Genomic DNA, 20,747 nt, shown 5'->3' on the forward strand with positions numbered 1-20,747 from the left:
AAATCTTTTTTTGTTTTCAACAGTAATAGAATACTTTGAAGTAATATATTTACTAGCTTATAAGTCTCTTGAATAGGAATGCCTCATAGATGATCTATTAAGACTTTTCCGATAGACTTGAGGCGGTATTGCCTCTTTGTTGTTTTTGATTCATATATTTTTTGAACAAATGAAGACATGCAGCCATATATCCATAAGTAATATATAGATATGTGAATATGATTATATAAATGCAAAATGTGGATCTTTCAATCTCTGTTTTTTCTGAAGAAGCTTGCTTACTCGGGTCTTTCTTAGCCGTTCATTACCTATTATGAAAAGTAGCGTACGCTTTGCCTGAAGGGCTTAAGCTTCCTATGAAAAGTAAATACCCATGCACTTGCATTTAAGGATACTTTTGAAACGCCTCATGTTTGATATTTAGAAGTTTCAGGCATAATTACTGTGGGAAGTTTCAACTTAGCTTTGAGGCTTCGTTATAAGGGTTTATGCTCTGCTACATTTCCTTTTATGTATTGGTGGTCTCAATCACCATTAGGCAACCCAGGCCCTTCATGAGTGCAATCTTGTTTTATATATATATATATATATATATATATATATATATATATATATATATATATATATATATATATATATTTCTATTCTCTGTTATCTTTCAAGAATATTTATAGACATTCACCTATATATTTATATTTACATAAAGTTAGGTAAATTTGTTCATATATATTTTTTCCTTGCTCCTGCCTTCCTCTAAATATACAGTCTCAGATGTATATTTCAATCCTCTCCCCCCTCTCAATCTTATTTTCTGACCTTCAGTTTTAATAGGGTATAATGATGTTGGGTTGCTTTACCCTTGAGACTCTGTTTAAGAGGGTCTTTGCTCAGCTTCTTTACTTTCCTTGTGTTTGTTCGGTCTAAGGTTTTCAGAATATCTATATTTACATAAATTCCTATATATATTTATATAAATATATACATATTCATATCCACTTATACAGATATATATAAGTTACACACACACACACACACACACACACACACACACACACACACACACACACACACACATATTTTCAATCTTGCATCCTTTTAGAGTTCCATATGACTTATCGGTCCCTTTCTCTAGCATTATCTAGCAGTCTCCAACTCTTGAGTTCTTACCTATAAAGTATTGCAGCCCTCTTTGTAGCAGTATTTAAAAAACCCGCCTCGCCTATACACACTGATGTACCCCCATCTTCGAAGGGTATTAATCATTGAATATGCGCTTTGCTTTTGAAAGCTTTTTGAGACTAACTCCTTGAGTTTCTTAACAGGGTGATCTAAGGCAGGTTTGATATTGTATCCTGGAAATCAGCCATCATCAGGGATAGCATCTGGGTACATAAACAAGAGGTGGTAGACCGATGGATCATAACTTTGGGTTGCCAAATCATGGCTTATGAAAGTGAGGCCAAGCTCTTAGAAACAATGGTTATATATATATATATATATATATATATATATATATATATATATATATATATATATATATATATATATATATATTGATAGATTCATTTATATTAGTCTGGGTATATATATATATATATATACCAAGATATAGATATATTCAGATATATAATCACATATATTGAACATCATAGAAATTTCGAAACTAGCAATTATAAGATATATATGACAAACATATCAAATTTTATTTATATATACACTTTTGACTCATAAATATATATATACTTACAACCCGAAACCAATAATAATAATTAGTAATCATTTTCATATTTAAAGTCTACATTGTCAAATCCAAAACATACCTATAGAACATTTTATCTTAAACTTGAAATTAATTAAATATTCATCAAGATTTGAGGAGCAGCTATGCCCTTAGGCTTATATGTCCCTCATCTCACGAAACAGAGGATGATTAGTAACTTAGCAGATGGTGGCACTCATATCTAAACACAACAATTATATAATAATAAACCCCCAGATAGGTGTACTTGATCATCAAAGCATGTAGGATCCCCAAGAAATCCTGATCATTATGAAAGTCAGGGCTTCGGTGTGTGGCGTACTTGTTTGATCATCTGCCAAAATTAATCACGGCTCTTCAATAGGATTTTCCTACATACGACGCATCATTTAAGGATATGCACTATTTCTTAGCCAATTATATTCATCCAAAGTGGGTTATGGCTCGCATGTATTTAGAAAGAATAAGCAAACTCGGTTCTTTCACATCAATAACCCATTCGGCTATTAACCAAGCTTCAGGTTAATTTAATGACGCTCTGTAATCCATCAAAGAGCTAGAATTGAGGAAAACCGGTGATGGATACCCCGATCAAACTATGCAGTACGAAGAGGCAAATGGCTTTTGAAGGGGCTATTACCAGAGATTGCCTAAAGCGTATCATGCGACTTCCCCATACCTTAGTGATTGATGTGGTTGAGAGCATCCTGGGCCCGGACTTTCTCACAAATTCAGACAGAACCAGGGCAAACACAAATGTGGCGGCCATGTTTCTTGCTATGACGGTTTACATCGTCCAAAAATTGCGAGGATACAAGTGCTCTATGTAAAGAGGTCTTCATTGCCTCTATATTGGGTGATCTGGGGCGAGTTTTAGTCAACATTGACAATGAATGGACTATCCCTCGGCCGCGGCACTATGATATTCTCATTTGAAACAACAGGCCGGTTCCTAGATTCCCTATCATCTCCACGGATGGTGAGTCCTTCACTAGGGAGAGGATTGAGGCAATCAATAGAAATGTCAATTTTTTGCTCTACTTGTTTCATGTGCGACACCCTCCAATATCCACTTGGTTCGAGGACTTCCTCAAGGTTGAAAGCCTGATTCTGGACGATGAGAATGCTTCTACCTCGCCTTCGGGGTCAGAGTGAGTAGGCTCGACCCTCAGTGTGTGCATGGGACCATTTTTTATAGTAAAACAGTGTTATTTTTGCAGGGGATAATCTTGTCACTAAATGTTTGATTATATTGGTGACCCAAGTAGATCACTATATCTAGTAAAACAAGGTTTAATCTTTAGTTAACAAAGATCGGGGTAAAGATAGTAACTAGTATCGAATCTTAAAGACAAACTTAAGCGACCTACAGGACATTAAATTAGTTTGATTTAACGGTTACTCCTAAAAGTTACGAAGACTAGATAGGCATGATAGAATATCTGTTTATATAGACATATATTAGCACTCTGTTTTGGATACCTAGCAATTTGAATATATACTCTAGATATTTACAAGCATCTGGATGCATGCATTTACTGGTATTTATTCACATTGGTGGAAATCATATCAGGACGGGTAATATTGGCTTATTTTAGAATACTAAACACTGGTAGTAGTACTCTAGTGCCATTTGCTGAAGATTTCTATATTTTGATATCCGTCTGTCATATCTTAAGACTATGGATTAAATGTGGCTAACATGCAAAATTCGGGGCCTGGACATAGATTATATCCAGCCTTGAATAATCATATACTCCGTCATCCTCTCTGCTATAAATTTACAAGGAAGGGGAGGTTGGAATGACCGAATCTCATTTACCTACTCTTGTTATTGTAGCCTGGATCTCATCCTTCACTAGGGATTGCATTCAGGAGCATAAACAAGAGTTGGTAAACTGGAGATTCTTTGTTTGGATGGGTCATAGGTCGATCATGATTGGGCCTAAGATAAACGAATTTGGAAACCCAATTCAGTTTAAAGTTTTATACCTCTCTATTTATGATTTGTGAGGATAGGTTTCACAGGATATTTTATTATGGTAACTTTCTAGCTTTACAGATAAAATTTCATTTGTGATAATGGACTGAACGATACTAACAAATCTGCCAAGTGTTTGAGAAACTAACCATGCAGGCCAAACAGGTATATCTCGGGCAATTAAGGGATACTATATACAACCAAAGAACAACTTCAGAGCCAAGCCGTTGGAAGTTGAGGGAAAAAAGATTATTGAAACTTGTAAATTAGGGCTTGTAAGGGAGGTGTAAAATAGAAACACCCTCCCTTCTGATCACCCTGGCCCGGAGTGATGATGTATTAAAATCTGAAATTATTGTATATTAAGACAAGACTAGCTGGACTATGGTCCCGGGCAAGGTTGGAAGTTTTCTCGCCTCCACTCTTTCCTACCGGCGCCCGCACGAGTGGAGTAATGTAAAACTTCAAAATAATTAATAAAATTCTTGGCCTCGACCTCTTACCGATCAAAAAAAAAAATCAACATCAACATCACTAGTGATCAAATTCCAAAAATATGTACCAAATTTTTTTTTAAAATGCACTATTTTAAGTTTTAGAAATTTTCACTTATGTTTTAAATTACACATACCCATGTTCAACTTTTGCATGATTACATGCAATTTATAAAACTATTTTTGATGTACAATGTAGTAGCAACCCAAGGTGTAAGAGGAATCTTGCATGACCCAAAAATATTTTCTTCCACTTGTTTGTTTTATTTGCAAATTTTGATTTACAATTCCAGTCATCAATCAATCACCATCGATCCTATTGTATTTCACCACACTTGCATGTTCTATCTTATGGTAGGAAAGATATATTCTACATTGATCCATCAACATATTCTATTTTTAGAAGAATATAATCATGAAAAAATCATATGCCAATATTTTATCCCTTACCAAGCATAACAAGATAATAAGCAATTTTGTTGTTTATAGCTTGTGGCAATAAAAGAACACATTACAAGATACACTAAACCCAAGAGAGCTTAAAATATGAACCACATCATGATCCATTGATCCAACATCACCACATCCACTTATACATTTTTCCAACTACATGGTTCATAATACATCAAGTTTTGCATCACCTTGAAATTGATTGAGATCATTCATAAGGCTACGAGTTACTATATAAACATCACTCACAATTATTTGAAAGGAGCAAAGTTAGAAATTCAAGGGGGAAATCGAGTTTGAGCATTGTATTACAATATCATTTGAATTTTATAACTCATCCCTTTATAATCAAATGATTAAGGCTTAGCATGTCAAAACCCTGTTGTCTCTAAATGAATAAGAAACATATTGCTATTTCATTTAAGTTCTATAAAATTGTATGTTGTTTCATTTTGCTACATGGTTGGATAATCCTTCATTAGATCCTCTATCCATGATTACAACAATGTACTTGTCTATATATGCATATCTTAAAAGTGTAGAGAAATTGATTGCAAAGTGTAGTTTTTGCAAGTGACAAATTTTACTATGCTTGATTTTTTACATAAAAAAGATTTTCCCAAATAAAAATATTGAATATAATCTTAATTGTCTAGAAAACTATTTGGTAAATTAACTATTAATATATTTCAAATTTGAAGCTTCAAACAAACAAGAATTCTTCCAAGAATTGCCTCCAAATCACCCATTTCAAAAGACTAAAACATGCCTCTCCTTAAAAGTCATTTTTTCTTTTAACAAAAAAGAAACTAGAAAGTTGAAACAGCAACCCCTCCTGTTCTGCAACATCTGGCTGATGTCCCACAACAACCTTTTGTTGGCTCTATTGATGGTTTCCAAGCAGAAATCTTACCGCTTGGTCATTCCCTTGATGGCTCCAATGACAGTATCACCTGGACTATTGTTTGTTGCGGGCGGAAGGAGAAGTCCTCCCCACCCCCCCAAGGCCTGGGTGTCCATACCCCTCCTTGAGTTGGGTCTAAGTTGTTGAAGGTTGGATAGGTCTTTTTCTTTTGTCCAACTTTGCTTGTTTGGGGCTTGCTCCAATGTGTTGTTTTTTATTGCCTGTGGGCTTCTCTTTTTGATAGTCTTTGACTATGTAGAGGGTCGACACCCTAGTTAACGTTGCTTTTTAATAAAAAACAAATTGTTTAATCGTCTTAACTGCCTAGCTTGGAAGACACGTCATTAGGGGAAGAGCACCAATTATCGTCCATGTTCCAATTGCCATTCATTGGATTTTGTCAATTAAAACCCACTAAAAAATCATCTAATAGGCCAATAGCCACCCATTATTTGAAAGAAAAAAAGTTAGTAATTAGATCAATTGTGCAACTTTATTGGTACCAATTGTGCACGATTATTGGGGCATTTGTGCATAAGTATTGAATCAATTGTGCAATTTTTTGGTTGTCAAAGTGAACAAATAATAGGGCAACATGGAACATGTTTTAGATGACACTTTTTTACCCTTGTGCACATAACGGATCCCATAATGTTCATCTTTCCTACCCAAAAGTTAGAAGGACAATAGCTATAAGCATTAAAGTTGCATACGAAGACAAAAAATAATAATAGTCAAAACCTGATGTACCATTTAGGAGCTTAGGGAGTGTGAAGTTAGCTATAACAGCTATAATTGGTGCTCTTCTCCTATTGATGTAGAGCTCAAGAACTTTCCACAACTTCAAAAAAGAAATAGCTTTTTTAAATTTAGATAATTATGCAAAACTTCAAGAGAATAAGAATTGAACCAACACATTTAAGAAAATAAAAAATCGCGACCACTAATTAAAGATAAATGAACTTTATTTTGTATAGTAGTAAAAAGATACTAATTATAAATTTCTCTCAAGAAATTTCATAAAAAATCCTTCTTTAAATCCTACAAAACTAGGAACAAAAACTTCAAAAGTTCTCCACCAAAAATTAACCTTTGGAAAACCAAACATCCCTCTCCTCATAAGCTCCTACCTCCATTACGCCTAAAACACCTTCCTATCTCACTTCTCCCCCCTAAAACTTTACAAGATGACAAGACAGACATTTTCCTATATTTTTACGATTAATATCATGATTCAATATTTTTTCAAGGATTATATGCTATTGACAATATTTTAGGTAAAATATTTGACCACATCCAAAATGAAATTTGAAAATGTGTTATTTCACAATGGCTTCCAATTGCATAAGGAAACATTTTGGCATTTTGCTAATGGCCTGAATTTTTGTTTTTCCAGAAAAATAGATTGACATGATGCCTTCCACCTCACTCCCACTCGCCCATTCAAACTTGCATGTCTACTCACGCTTGCCTTGGACTGCCATCCATCCTACTTCAATATATCATTGTTGAGCCCTATCCTAAGCACGCCTCCAATGCTGCTTGCATCGACTAGGGCCCTCTTGTCACTAGGTGTGATTGTCAACATCCTTGCTTGCCCTTTAATACCTTCTCTAGTCTCGTTGGGAGATGCGAGTTTTGTGGTGGTGGTGGTTGTTCCCCACTCCATGTCGCCTTTGGTCTCTATGCCCGTTGTGCTTGTCACTAGAGGTGCTGCTCCAATTTCTTCTAAGGATGAGGTTGTGGGGGCTTTTGTTCCTATGGTTGTTGTTAGGGTCCTATTGCTTAAAGTTTTGTACTTGTCATGGTGTCAACTATTGTTCCTCCTCCTAGGAAGAAATTTTGTCCACTTCTTTGTGCCAAACTTCCCACCAATGATGGTTTGTTGTCAAGATGTGGTGGAAAAAGAATATTTCTACCTTTGTAAGACTCTAGTCTATAGATTGTCTCGCCTATGGCCTTCTCTTCCTAATCTTCACAATTGGATTTTGGGTTCTTGACAACCCTCGTGCTTGGTAATATCGAACTTTACCCCTATGCTTAAAGTTTTTTCATTGCTTCTTTTACTTATTTGGAGGACATAAACTTGGCCTTGAGTCAATTGTGGGCTTGGGGAGAGCGCTCTCTCTATTAAACCTTGGACTAATACCATTAACCCCCTTACCAAACCACTAACAATGTCCTGTGTGGATTAAACTTCCTAACCTTCCCCTTCAATTCTAGGAGGGGTCTTGTTATGAGGTCATTGGAAACTCTAATTGCTCAGTTCTTGAAAGTTGATGAGTCCACTTCCTACATGGGGCATTCTACCTTCACACATTTTTTTAGTTGATGTTGATATCTCTAAACCTTTTCATGGAGATGTGGTTCTAATGGTTGGGTATAGACCTTGGAGTCAATCGATGGATTACAAGGGCATCAAATTTAGATGTGGTTGCTTCATTACTAGTAACTTTATATCAAATTATTCTCTGAGGCACCAAAAGGGGTGCCTCCTTAGTAGGATCACTTGATTGTGAAGGATCCAATCTCTCTGACAAATGGCTCTTCTCAAGACTCTAATGAGTGCCTAGCTTTTGTTGTGACCTTGTTGTGCTTGCTAAGGTTCCTTTTGTTGTGTGCTCTCTTCCTATTTCTTAACGACTTCTGCTCAAGTTTGGACTTCTTCTGTATATTGACCACCTTTTGCCTCCTCATCCTATTGTTCCCCCTTCATGTATTGTCGATCTTGGCGTATGAGGGGTCCTAATAAGATTTTGGATGATAGTATCATTCGTAGAACAGAAGGTAGGGTCGGAACATTTGTTTCCGACTGGTTCTAAGCTTTGGTCAAAAGCTTTATTTGTCTTGTTTGGTTTCTCGAATCTCACTACTGGTTAGATTTGCCCTGCTTTGCCCTGCTTGCCTCAATGGCTGTTTTTTTAATGGATTCCAGCCCTTTCCACTTTATACATTTGGGCATTCCAAACAAGTCCATAAGGGTGAAATCGATCTTGTAGATACAAAGGAGTGCTGGCCTTTGAGGACATTTTCGTAGAGATGCCACATTGAGTTTTGTGAAAAAACAAATCCTATAGTCATAGCGTACACCAGGGATTATTGGGGATTATTGAAATATTGTATCTTCATGTCAAAAATGCCCAGTCACCAAGGCAAGTTCCCACGTATCTTTACATGTGTCATTTCCTATTCCAGTATAGCCTTCGATCAATATATAGCCATGGATCTTGTACTTGGTATGCTTCAAACAGAACCAAGCAATGATTCTATTCTTGGAGTTCTTGAGATTAAAAATGGTTCACTTCCTTCCTTGTAGACTTTCTGATGCTAGTAAAGTAGCCAATCTAAGTTTTAATTGTTCGTTTACATGTTTTCCCATCCGCATCACCAGTGGCATAATGTTTTATTCTATTTTCTGAGGATGATGAGCAAGAAACTTCGAACTAAGTTTAAAAGCCATTTTTGGCAAATATCAGTTAAGTACCTTGGTCGTTAATTGTAGTTCACCCTTAATGAGAATTGTAAACATGACTTCAGGTAAACTGCAGAGTAACATCACATATATCATTCCGAACAATGGAATTCAAGTTTTTAACCCTACCAAATGCTATATTTTCCTGTACTTCCAGCATGAACATGACTTGTTTTAATTACCATGTGAATATACGGACTGGTAAACTACGCTTTGATATTATGAATGGCAGACTTCCCAAACTATGAAACATCACTGAGATTGTGAGTGACAAAATTCCCAAACTATTAGACATCTTTGATCTTCAGCATACTTACATGAGTACCATAATACAGCAAAATTTGTACAATATGTACAAGCAATTAAGTCTTCTGTTGTTAACAAATTGCATGAAACAATAAGTACAGGGGAACAGCAAGTCTCCATAAGAGCAGAGAGACAACTTCTCATTGAAGGGATAATAGGGTAGCGTATTTACACTTATACCAAAGAAAAAAGGGTTTCCACATGGACTTCTAAGATATTGGGGTATAAAATTTATGGGCCCTGCATAAGTTTGAATAAATTAATGATACTGAGTATACGTTGTTGATCTTCCAGAAGAAATGGACATTAGGTCTCTTTGGGGGATTTTGCAGACCCCTACGCTGATAGCTCAGATGCGAAAAATGAGTTGTCCCACAACACAAAAATTCAGTCGGAAACACCTGTGTGCCATTGGGATTTATTTGAAATGCTTTGTCTTCAAGACAAATTTGCCGAGTCAGTAAGGGACACTCAAAATACATGCCATTGTGTTTCCCAAGAACCTTGAGTAGATATATCTATGGATTTTAAATTTTTATATTCAGCATGCCTCAAACACATCGAGCTAATGAACGTATTTCTTTTAGTATATATATTCTTGAAAAAAAAGACTGGTTTCCTTCATTAAGACTTTCGATGCTAGCAGAGTGCCCAATCTATGTTTTCAGGAAGTTGTTCATTTGCCTACCAATCCAAACACAACTACCACTGATATTTTTAATCCTTTTTGGCAAGGCATTGAGGAAACAACTTTCATAGTAGATTTTAACGTCATTTGTGGCGAACAGCTTGGCAATCAATTATCATCCCCAAACTAATAGTCAAGCAGTAGTTGTAGATAAAAAATTGGCACTGTGCCAAGGCAAGTTGTGTTTGCCTACAATTCAAGTGTAAATTATCCACCTAAACGATTGAAATTCGAGATGTTGCTCCTCAGAAATTCTATTATATCATACAACATTTATCTACCTGCAGAGATGCACCTGAGCAAATGATACCGAAAAATACTGTACCGTACATTCACGTAAGACAGTCTCAACTTGTGCGCAAATTGCATGAGATCATATGTAAAAGACGGAGCTGATCAATCACAAAAATGAGTTATTAATGAAGAGGCACAAGGGATTGTGCATTTCAAGTGCACATGGTAAAGTTGATGACGATGCATGTGTTGATGGTTTACATCATGAAATGACTTGGCTTATTTTTCGATGTTGCAACGATCTAATCTGATATGTCATATGCAAAAGGGGCATTTTCTCGCAACAATGAAATTGTATTTTAGACATCACACAGGTATCAAAGTAGGACCCTAAAGCAACTTTGAGAAGAAAGTTGGTGCGAAAATAACTTCTCCCACATCAAGTAAATTTCAAATCATACCTAGTCAAATGGAAAACCCCTTCCATGTCTTACACTAGTTAAACTCAAAATCACTGATGATTTGCCCGCATCATTGAACCAAGAGGTTTAAGTTTTTCACAAGGAGCGAATGCCGCAACTGGAATGAATTGGCACTTAATTTAACAGCCTGTAGCTTACTCTCCGAAAATAGTTTCATCATTTCAAAAATTTATGAAAAAAGGTATCTTTTAGAGAAGCACATTTGGTCCTTATTTATGGTTTTTTTTTTCAAAACAAAAAATAAAAAATTCTTGTGGCAACTTCTATAGTTCGCGTTCCTGCCTCTGAAGACAAAAGCTTCAAGATGAAATCGATTTTAAGGGAAGATGCTGCAAACTAATTTTGGGTGTCTGCAATCTCTTTCTTCCACACAAAAAGAAGATGCAGTTAAATCAAATTTGTCGGTTTTTCTGCCCAAACCCACAGAACCAAGGGGTTTAGGTTTTCTCTGTGTGTAAGGAGAGAAGCTGCAGTTAAATCAAATTTGTCGGTTTTTCTGCTCACACCCACAGAACCAAGAGGTTTAGGTTTTCTCTTAGTGTAAGGAGAATGCTGCAATTATAATAATTAGTCGCTCAGTTCAACAGTTGGTAGTAGTCCCGGACTTCACAAACCCATTTCAGCTTTTTGCAGATTCAAGAAAAAGAGGATCACCGAGAGCCATGTTTGCTACTTAGGGGCTTGTTTTCCATTCTGTGGTAACTTCTTCAGTTCCTGTCCCAACTCTGGAAGCTTCAAAATTGAAATAGATTCCAAGCGATGATACCGAAAACTAATCCTAGGGATCTGTAATTTCTTTCTAAACACGAAAAAAAAAAAATTAGTTCAATCAAAGTTGTGGGATTTTTTTTTTCCGTTTCACCTACCCTTCAGTTTATTTCTTGCTCTGTTTTAGTTTAAGCATATTTTCGAACCAATTCTATCCTGCATTATTTTCTTTAGTTACTTTTGTTATCTGGAAACTAAAATTGTCACTCTGAACAATGAAATGGATTTCAAGGGTCATGCTAGAAACTGATACCAGGGATCCACAATCTCTTTCTACCCACAACAAGAAATGCAATTTAGTTATATCAAATTTGTGGGTTTTACATCCTTTGGTTCATTTCTTGCTCTGTTTTAACTTTTGCATATTTCCAAGCCAATCTTAACATTCTACATTATTTTTTTAGTTATATTTACTTTATTATTGCTATCTGGCATCTAGCATTTAGTAATTTACACAAATTTAATTTTAGCACATCCATAGTTTTTGACATGCGTCAACTCTGTCAATGAGTTCTCCACATACTATATTCACTAATGCACAATTTTATATTTTACTTTCAATCCTTATCAATCTTTTCAAAAGCAAAGTAATGAAAACAAACAGAAATCGGGTAATGGTGACAAACACTAATTAACTAGCCGGTGAATTTCGCTCACAAAATTTGCACATCCTCAAACATTTAACAAGCAAAATTCTCAGTAGGTTCTACTTCTTCCAATCATTCATATTTCAATTGCTAACTTCCAAAAAGACAGTGAGGGATAGACTTTCCTCATAATAAGTAATATATTCTGCAGTTTATCTGGTAAATTATTTAAAGACTGAAATATATATCAAATCCAACACTTTCCTCGTAGTACTGAACTTTTTCTTGTGACTTAACTAAAGACTGAATTATATATCAAATCCAAAGAATTTCCTCATCTAAAGAGTACAATATATATCAAATTCAAAGAATTTCCTTATCTAAAGACTGAAATACATATCAAATCCAAAGAATTTCCTCATAACTAGTAATAAATTCTGGAATTCTTATTGTAAAGCACTTGCTCAATAATGAAAAATATCAAAGCCAAAGAAAGGGTAAGTCCTTAAATCCAAAAAAAGGTTCAAATGACTTTTAAAAAATAGCATTCCAGCAATTGGAGAAAGGAAGGGGAAAAGTGGCAAATCTAACTAGCTGATCAATTTCCCTCCCGCCAAGAATAGTAGCCATAATTCTAGCCCGAGAGAACGAGACTGTTGATGTGACGCAACGGACCCATGCATGCTCTCCTAAGGGGAATGAAAAAAAAGGCATCTAGAAGTGCCCCAACAATATTACAAATGATATTTGAAAAGCAAAATAGCTCAAGGACCAAGGGTTGGGGTTCAAAGCCATACTGGGGTTCCATTGGAAATGTGATCCTTCCCCTTAATAGGCACAAAAAGATGAGGCCAGGCACAAGCAGGGTGATTTGGCAATAAAGATACCACTTAAACCTGGCATTTAATCCAAGGTAGGTATGCCCTCTGTAGTGCAGCCCATCAGGTTGTCTCTTTGAAGCTCCAAAACAATCCAAAAAGCATTCATATTTTTGCCCAAAGAACCTAAACTGAAATCCTATTTTTGCCCAAATTTAGGGAGCAGTCAGATCATGGACCTTGGCCTAGCTCTAAGAAGGCCACCCACCATGACACAGGCAAGGTTCATATCAAGTGGTCAGGACTGCTTAAAAAGTTAAAACGTAAATAGGCAGTCCCATAAAGCATCAGTGGTCTGGAAATGCACCACTAGCCCGGAAATGCAAAGATTCATACCTTTTGCAAAATAATTTAAGTCCTTTTCCTAAAGAGAAAGTCAACAGATCTTGTAGCCAAGTGGTATCCTGCATATAATTATATAATTTCTAATATTTCCATTTCTAAAATATTTTGTAGTAGTTTTCAAATAGGCTCCTAAAAATCTGTAGCTAGGCTGAAAATTTGACAGCCCCTAGCCATTTTACTGGAGATAGAGAAAATTTGGCAAGCCTCCTTGAGGGTACCTCTAGGTTTCCTAAGAGAGTGACTCTCAAGTAACCCATGCAACATATTTATCTTCTACTAAAAACTAAAAGTCTAATCAAGACAATTGTATTTCAATTACTTATGGAGTTTTAAGTAAATCCGCATTTACAAATGAAAATACACAAACACCATAGTACCAAGCTGTGCCTGTTTCATATCATGTCTACAATGGGAAAAAAAGCGTCCTCCCTCCCGCCACATAAATGGGGATGATATGCATGTTTACAGCAGGCAAAGTAAACGATAAGTAAACTAGGATGCCAAAACAACACAAAGGTCTCTTAACTCTAGAATAAACCAGAAGACATCATCCATTGTTATAAGCAATTTCAATTCCACGGAGATGTAGCTTGCATTAAAGGAATTTCGGCATCAAAAAGTGCTTCCATTATATCCCAGATTGGACCCCTGCCAACAACCAGAGACGTCTTTAGTTCCTCTGAACAACAGAGACCCTTGAATTCGGACCAATGAAATGAATAAGATAGAAACACTTCTGAAACCCAAAATCTAAACAAACCCAGCATGACAAGCCTCAAAAAAACTCAAAACAAAAAAAGGAGAAAAAATAAAAAATCCTAGTGAAACAAAAAGGTGTGGATAGGTGCCAATCAAACAGCCAGTGATTGCTTGCCTGTGATAGAGACAGTCAGGCAGGGCCTGAAACTGAAACAATCTCTTAATACTATTGATGTATACCATGCAAGCACTGAACATTTTCTGTGCATGACTGACCCTGTCCCAATCCCAACAAAAGGCAACGGGATTCAGAATACCAAACACTAAAGCAAGAAAAAATAGGAAAAAAGAGACGAAGAGACCAACCTTGACATCGTAGAATTTGATGTAAAATCGGGACTTTGGTACAGAGAGCGTGGATTCGAGAATGCTGGAAATGGCTGCGCTGAGCTTTTTGTTTGTGTCAGCGCTGAGCCCTCCAATGGACACCAATTCCCCATAGGCTGCTGGGTCCTCAGTGCCCCCAAACGAAATTGCAACCGATCCTTTCAGCTGCACCATCACATACTGCAACACAAACAAACATGTCAAACCCGTCTGCAACAATAAGGCTTGTATGAATATGCCCAATGAAAGAGAGGACTTAGAGAAACGTTTACAGCTTCTGGCTTGCCGATTATCTGGGCAACAGATTTGCTTGCTTGTGAAAGTATCCCCGATGTGTTGACTCCATCCAGAGGTACATTTGTTGAAATGCTAAGAGAAGGCATGTCTGCTCACACGACTATGCAAAAGCAGGAGACCCAACAGAGGCAACGCACTCTATGTGCTTGAACAAACAATACAACAAAACCCCTACCACCAATTCCTTATATCATTACAAATGGAAAACTATGCTTCCGACACAACTAAACTAACTAGGGTAGGTAAGTCAATAAATTGACACGAGGAGGCAATTAACTCTAGTTGAAAGAATTCAGACATGAAAAGCATTAATTACGCTCTTGAAACAAGAAGAGAGGATAATTGATGAGGTAGTTTGTTGAAGATAGCTCTATGTTATCAAGATTTTGTTGAAGGATCAAATTGTGATAGGTAAACTCTAACAAATGGTCAAACATATTATTATTTATTGGATTGAATTTCTTAATGAGAATTGATTTTTATTTATAAATAGGTGTTTCGGATTTTATTTATAATATATACAATGTTTTAAAAAAAATCAATTCTCATGAAGAAATTCAATCCAATAAATAATAATATGTTTGACCATTTGTTAGAGTTTACCTATCACAATTTGATCCTTCAACAAAATCTTGATAACATAGAGCTATCTTCAACAAACTACCTCATCAATTATCCCCTCTTCTTGTTTCAAGAGTGTAATTAATGCTTTTCGTGTCTGAATTCTTTCAACTAGAGTTACTTGCCTCGATAGACATAAGTCACATTTTAGAGTTCATATGGGTAATGTTCAGAAAGTTAAATAACAATAACAATAAAAGTCATTAAGCGGCGAGAGTAACTAGTGTGAGGCGAAGGAGAGTCTTGATCATCCGATTTACCCCATACATTAGTAGGGTCCAGGGTGACAGCAGGAACAAACCATCCCTCGTCTCTCTTATCTTCTCCCTCCTCTTTAACTATGGCTCCATTCCTCTGATTTTCACATCTATAGAAATGAATTTTTTTTGGTTTTGACAAGTGTCTATGAAAATAGATTATGTGTTCTTATATGTCTTGAGTTGATTTGCTTTATTGTCTAGGATTTATGTTTACAAGAAAAAATGGTGTTAATGAAGTCTTAAGGAGTTTGCTACCCAAGTATCTTTTCTTTTGAGCAAACCCTTGTTTAAGTTAAAGATTCTAGAGTTATTTATATCTTTATAGATTCAATTTAGGTAGTGAAATGTTTAAAGTGGAAGTTAGAATTGCTCTCTCAAGATGTGTGTAGATAGAATTAGGATAGTTTTAGGGTATTAGTTGACTTTTATGCATAACCATATAAATCATACACTAGTCATTGCATTAAAAACAACCCAATCAAAATGAGTCTAAAATGTAGAGGAAAAGTGCAAGGTATGCATTTCTCAGCATTCTGTTTTGTCCTCATTTTGATTTGCATGTGGACTACTATGAAATACATCTCAAGGCAAAAAATAATAAGTCCATGTGATAGTAAATATAGAAACACACATAAAGAGGATATCAATATCGATAATTATTTTGTGAATTATCTTCACAATGTGTGTTCTGTAATGACCCGCTAGGAATACCACATCTAAGGGTGAAATAATTTTTTTTTAAAAGTATAAATCACATTAAGTGCATTAATTACTACAATAGCACTAAAATAACACAAGCAAAAGACTTACACCAGAATTCCCAAAGGGTTACCAACAAAGAATTAAACTAAAAGTTAAATTCCACAATTACGATTAATCCAATAACCATCAATTACTCAATAACACAATAAGCCATATGCAATAACAGATTACACCATTGAAAGATTGAAAGGATACAATGCAATTTCTCTTCAACAATCATTTACACCAATCATAAGGAAAGCTGATAAATAACATCCAAAACTTAGGATTACATTGATCTTCCAAAACATGGCTTCCAATAATACATTCAAGTTTACAACTTAACCAAATTACAAGGTTACATAAAATCATTGATACAATTGACCACATAGGTCTCCAAATAAAATGGTCTCTAAACATGAGATAGAGCGTGAGTCATGAACCACAGGAACACCTGTGAAGCCATTCCTCACATGAAGGTACGAACAAGAACATTTGATGGGAAGCGGGACTACCACCCAACCATGTAATTCCCAAAATGGAATCACCCCATCATGCTAGGAGATAACAGAGAACCCTCAACTAGGCATAAGCCTGACATGGTCGACAAAACAATACGACTCCATGACAGTACAATACGACTCCACAATATTCCAGGTGACTCAACATCACAATACACAAGTGACCCTAAATAGAGAGTGTCATTGCATAGCTTATGATGGTTACCACGGTAGGCCTCCATAGGTCCCGACCCCCATCCAGGGTTATCTTGGTAACCTTTCCCGAACCTCTGGCTCCAACTAAGTCTCATGTGGACCCTACCAATCCTTCGTGAAGACAAGGTGATCAGTTTGCCATTCCAGGTCTTCCCACTACATCTTGAGCCTATACAAGCACTCAACCATGCATGGGGTACAATATCTTTTATGATGTTATAAACTACCCATCGCCTAATCAAATTATTAGATTATCAGTTATTAACTGACTTTTGAGGGGTTATCCTGCCATCCACTTCGGGTGCGGCCCCCACTCGAAAGCCACTCTCTCAAAGGACACTAAACAAACATGGTCACTCCACAAGGACCCTATGGCGAAACAAACAACCATAACACCACTATCAAAAATAAGTGGTCAAAACAAGGACATACTGACTCTTGGTTAACTATAAGGACAAGACACTACATGGTTAAGACAACGAGGTCATCATACATCACTTGATCACAAGATACCAAATACGCCACAATAGGATGACTGAAACACATACGAGAAATAACCACCAATAATATTTTTTGCAAGGAAAGCTAATATCACTAAGTCCGCACTTAGACAATCTTTGAGAAAACAGTATCATAAACACTTGCAAATATCATTGATTGAAACTTCAATAAAAACACCCTTTATTTAATGCATCATTCAGATACGACATTCATTTCAATATAATTTCCAATTCAATATTCCAACAAGAATAAAATCCATATTAAATATTCAACCGAATAAAATATGAATTAATAATAAACATTTAATCCATTTCCCAAATTTATCAGTTTGAATTAAAATCCCAAGCCTTGATTTTCAATATTTAATTCTATTAAATTAATATGAAAACCGACCTATAAAAATTAAATACAAACTAGAATTAAAACTTGATATAATTACTAACTTTAAATTTCAAAGCATTGAATAAAATAAATTAACGACACATTTAAAATTGTGTTGCGAAGGGTAAAAGGCACATGGGGGCCAAAGCCTACCCGCGGTAGTGTTGTTGTCGATAGCAGCAGACACTACTCACCGGTAGTGCTGCTACCGCGTAGCAAGACACTATCGTCCCACGTGGTGGGGCTAGCCCGCCACGTGGGTAGGGTTATTTTATTAAATAATAAATTTCTATATAAAACAATTAAATCATAAAATAAAACCTCCCCTATTCACCGTTTTCACGGGAGCACATGCATAGTGCAAAAATCCAAAAATATGAAAGGATTATTTACCAATAAGGTAAATGGTGAATTAATAACATACAAGAGCCCCAATTATAAGGAGATTGGGCAATAATAGAAGAATTAAAAAGATAGGAGAAGAATTAGACCAATTTCTTCACTTCCATTACACAGGAAGAATTCCTTGTATCTTGCAAGAGGCAAATAACCAATTTTTGCCAACATAAGCCCCAAATCTTGGGCAAATAGATACTAGAAAACACACAACAAACTAAATCTAATTCTTTCTATTCCAAATAGAAGAGATAATTCAAGAACTTGATTTTCAAGAACAAATAACAACCAGCAAATAGAAAGATGAACCATTTCTTTCCCATATGCAAACATTTGATATGAATTCAACAAAATCATCAATAACAGACACTCTTTCTTTCATTTCCATCATTCAACAAGAATTTACAAAGAGATTTACACTTTTCAACATACAGGAAGCAACTAAAACATTCAAAATTAAATTGTAAAACAAGAAGAGATTATCCAACCTTCAGCAAATCAGGAAGCAAAATAATGGAAGAATCCCAATCTTGCAAACCAAATCCAACTCTAGCTTCTCTTCCAAAATGGTTTTCCAATTTTTTTACTTAAAAAATTTTGCCTCCCTCTTCTCGTGAACTCCCAGGAATATATGGGAAAATAAATTTCAACCTAAACTTTCTAGGTTGAAAGTTTTCTCCACCAATCAGATTAAACTATTTTTAAAAAATAAAAACAATCAGATTTACCCTTTTTCCATAAACAAATCTTTTCCAATAAAATAAAATACAAAAGTCAAATGGAAAGGTAAAAGGAAAAAGCTTTTATTTTTATTTCATTTATATTTTCACAATACTTTCTTTCTACATAATCATTCCACATTTAAATGGCAAGGCAAATACTTATTTCTTTCCACAATATAATAGTACAACTATAGCACGATAAAATAAGCCATTTAACCATTTAATTCTAGCAAATCATTAATTTAATTAAATCAATCACTTAAGGCATATTAAACAACTAATTATGCCAACACAAAAATAGCATCATTCACTCAATTAAATAACTATTTAAATAAACGGAAACACACAAAATGAGGAATGCTCAAACAATGACTCACAAGATGAAAGAATAAAGCACTCTGACTCGCATACCGGTCAAACGGAAAAGACGACCAACTAACAACACTCACATGAGTGTAACTGTAGGTCAAGCTAGGGTCCAACAACAATCTCCTCCACTCCCATCAGACAAACAAGGCACGCTCAGACCTGTGAAACCAAGTGGAGTCAATACCCTGTACCTACCCAGTACTAGTACCTGCAATGTCCTGCACCAAAGAACCACACATGCATATAGACAAATATATATATAAACAGACACAACATGCACACCGATGAAGGAGAATTGTGATGTTCCCTGTCTCACCGGAGTGAGTGAAGGAAAATCATCCCCTTGCATCCCATACACTTGCAAACACACAACATATAAATAACACATTGCATATATAAAATAAAAGTGTCAGTCCATGATAATGATCCATAAAATAACATTAATCATAAGCACTGAGATACTGCATAAAAGCATACACCACAAATCCAGATAAAACATAAAATAACATCACATAAAGTCTGAATCAATATACAATAATGTATCCACTAAACAGTCACTGAAGTCGAACATAAATACAAAAAGAGTCTGATCGAGGAGGTGTACTACATGTTCTCTCTTGGAACTGACAAAAATAAACATTATATATATAGGCACACACACATGGTGTGTGTCCAAGTTAATTAACCTTTCGCTGATGAAACTCATTTCATTAATCAAGATGTATCTAACGTGTGGCATTTCCTCTTAAAATCTTTTCAATCTTGTTTTCTCGAGTTCTTTAAAATCTCTTATTGGTATTCTTAATCTTGAATGAATAGTTGGTGCTCCTATATCAAAGGTTGCAACTCCGATTGGTGCAAGTAGAAATAGAGGAGATCTATCTAGCAAGGCAACATTCTAAAGAGTTTCATTTATAGTACCTATCACATGAGATTTACCTATTCATATTGTTTGTATAATTATCATAAACAAGGGAGATTCATTTTTAATTGTGCAGTAATGTGAAATGATAACATTAACTACTTTTTCCTATTTATTGTTGAGGTTTCCACAATTTACAAATTTTGGTATCTCATCATGAAGGAGATAACTATCACTATTCATGTTGGTAATAAAATTGATAGCCTCATTTGTATATTGTTCGTCTTGAAATTCATGGGATCAATTTGCTTCTTTATCTATATCTCTCCTACCGAGCATATCTATCTCTAAAATTTGCATTATTTAGCCATGTGATGAAGTCTATCCTTACAATTTCCCATTCATTTTTCTATTGTAGCTTCTTCTATAATATTATTTTCTTCATTT

The 20,747-nt window shown here is 35.5% G+C and overlaps 1 protein-coding gene across 2 annotated transcripts; it reads right to left on the reverse strand.

The window, feature by feature from the left end:
• Nucleotides 1–13,625: 13,625 nt before the first annotated feature.
• LOC131038045 (uncharacterized) lies at nucleotides 13,626–15,027 on the reverse strand. Of its 2 annotated transcripts, XR_009104350.2 has the most exons (4): nucleotides 14,707–15,027; nucleotides 14,414–14,614; nucleotides 14,223–14,324; nucleotides 13,882–13,996 (listed from the first exon to the last, which is right to left on the reverse strand). XR_009104350.2 is itself a non-coding variant. In XM_057970327.2 (3 exons), exons 1-3 carry the CDS (start codon nucleotides 14,815–14,817, stop codon nucleotides 13,961–13,963), a joined length of 348 nt encoding a protein of 115 aa, XP_057826310.1. In that variant the 5' UTR covers nucleotides 14,818–15,027; the 3' UTR covers nucleotides 13,626–13,960. The 2 variants fall into 2 exon arrangements, 1 of the variants encoding a protein (XP_057826310.1); XM_057970327.2 differs by lacking the exon at nucleotides 14,223–14,324 and having other exon boundaries at nucleotides 13,626–13,996.
• Between the last annotated feature and the right edge of the window lie 5,720 nt (nucleotides 15,028–20,747).

The sequence above is a fragment of the Cryptomeria japonica genome, chromosome 2 (assembly GCF_030272615.1).
Source record: "Cryptomeria japonica chromosome 2, Sugi_1.0, whole genome shotgun sequence".
In the NCBI taxonomy this organism is placed as follows: domain Eukaryota; kingdom Viridiplantae; phylum Streptophyta; class Pinopsida; order Cupressales; family Cupressaceae; genus Cryptomeria; species Cryptomeria japonica.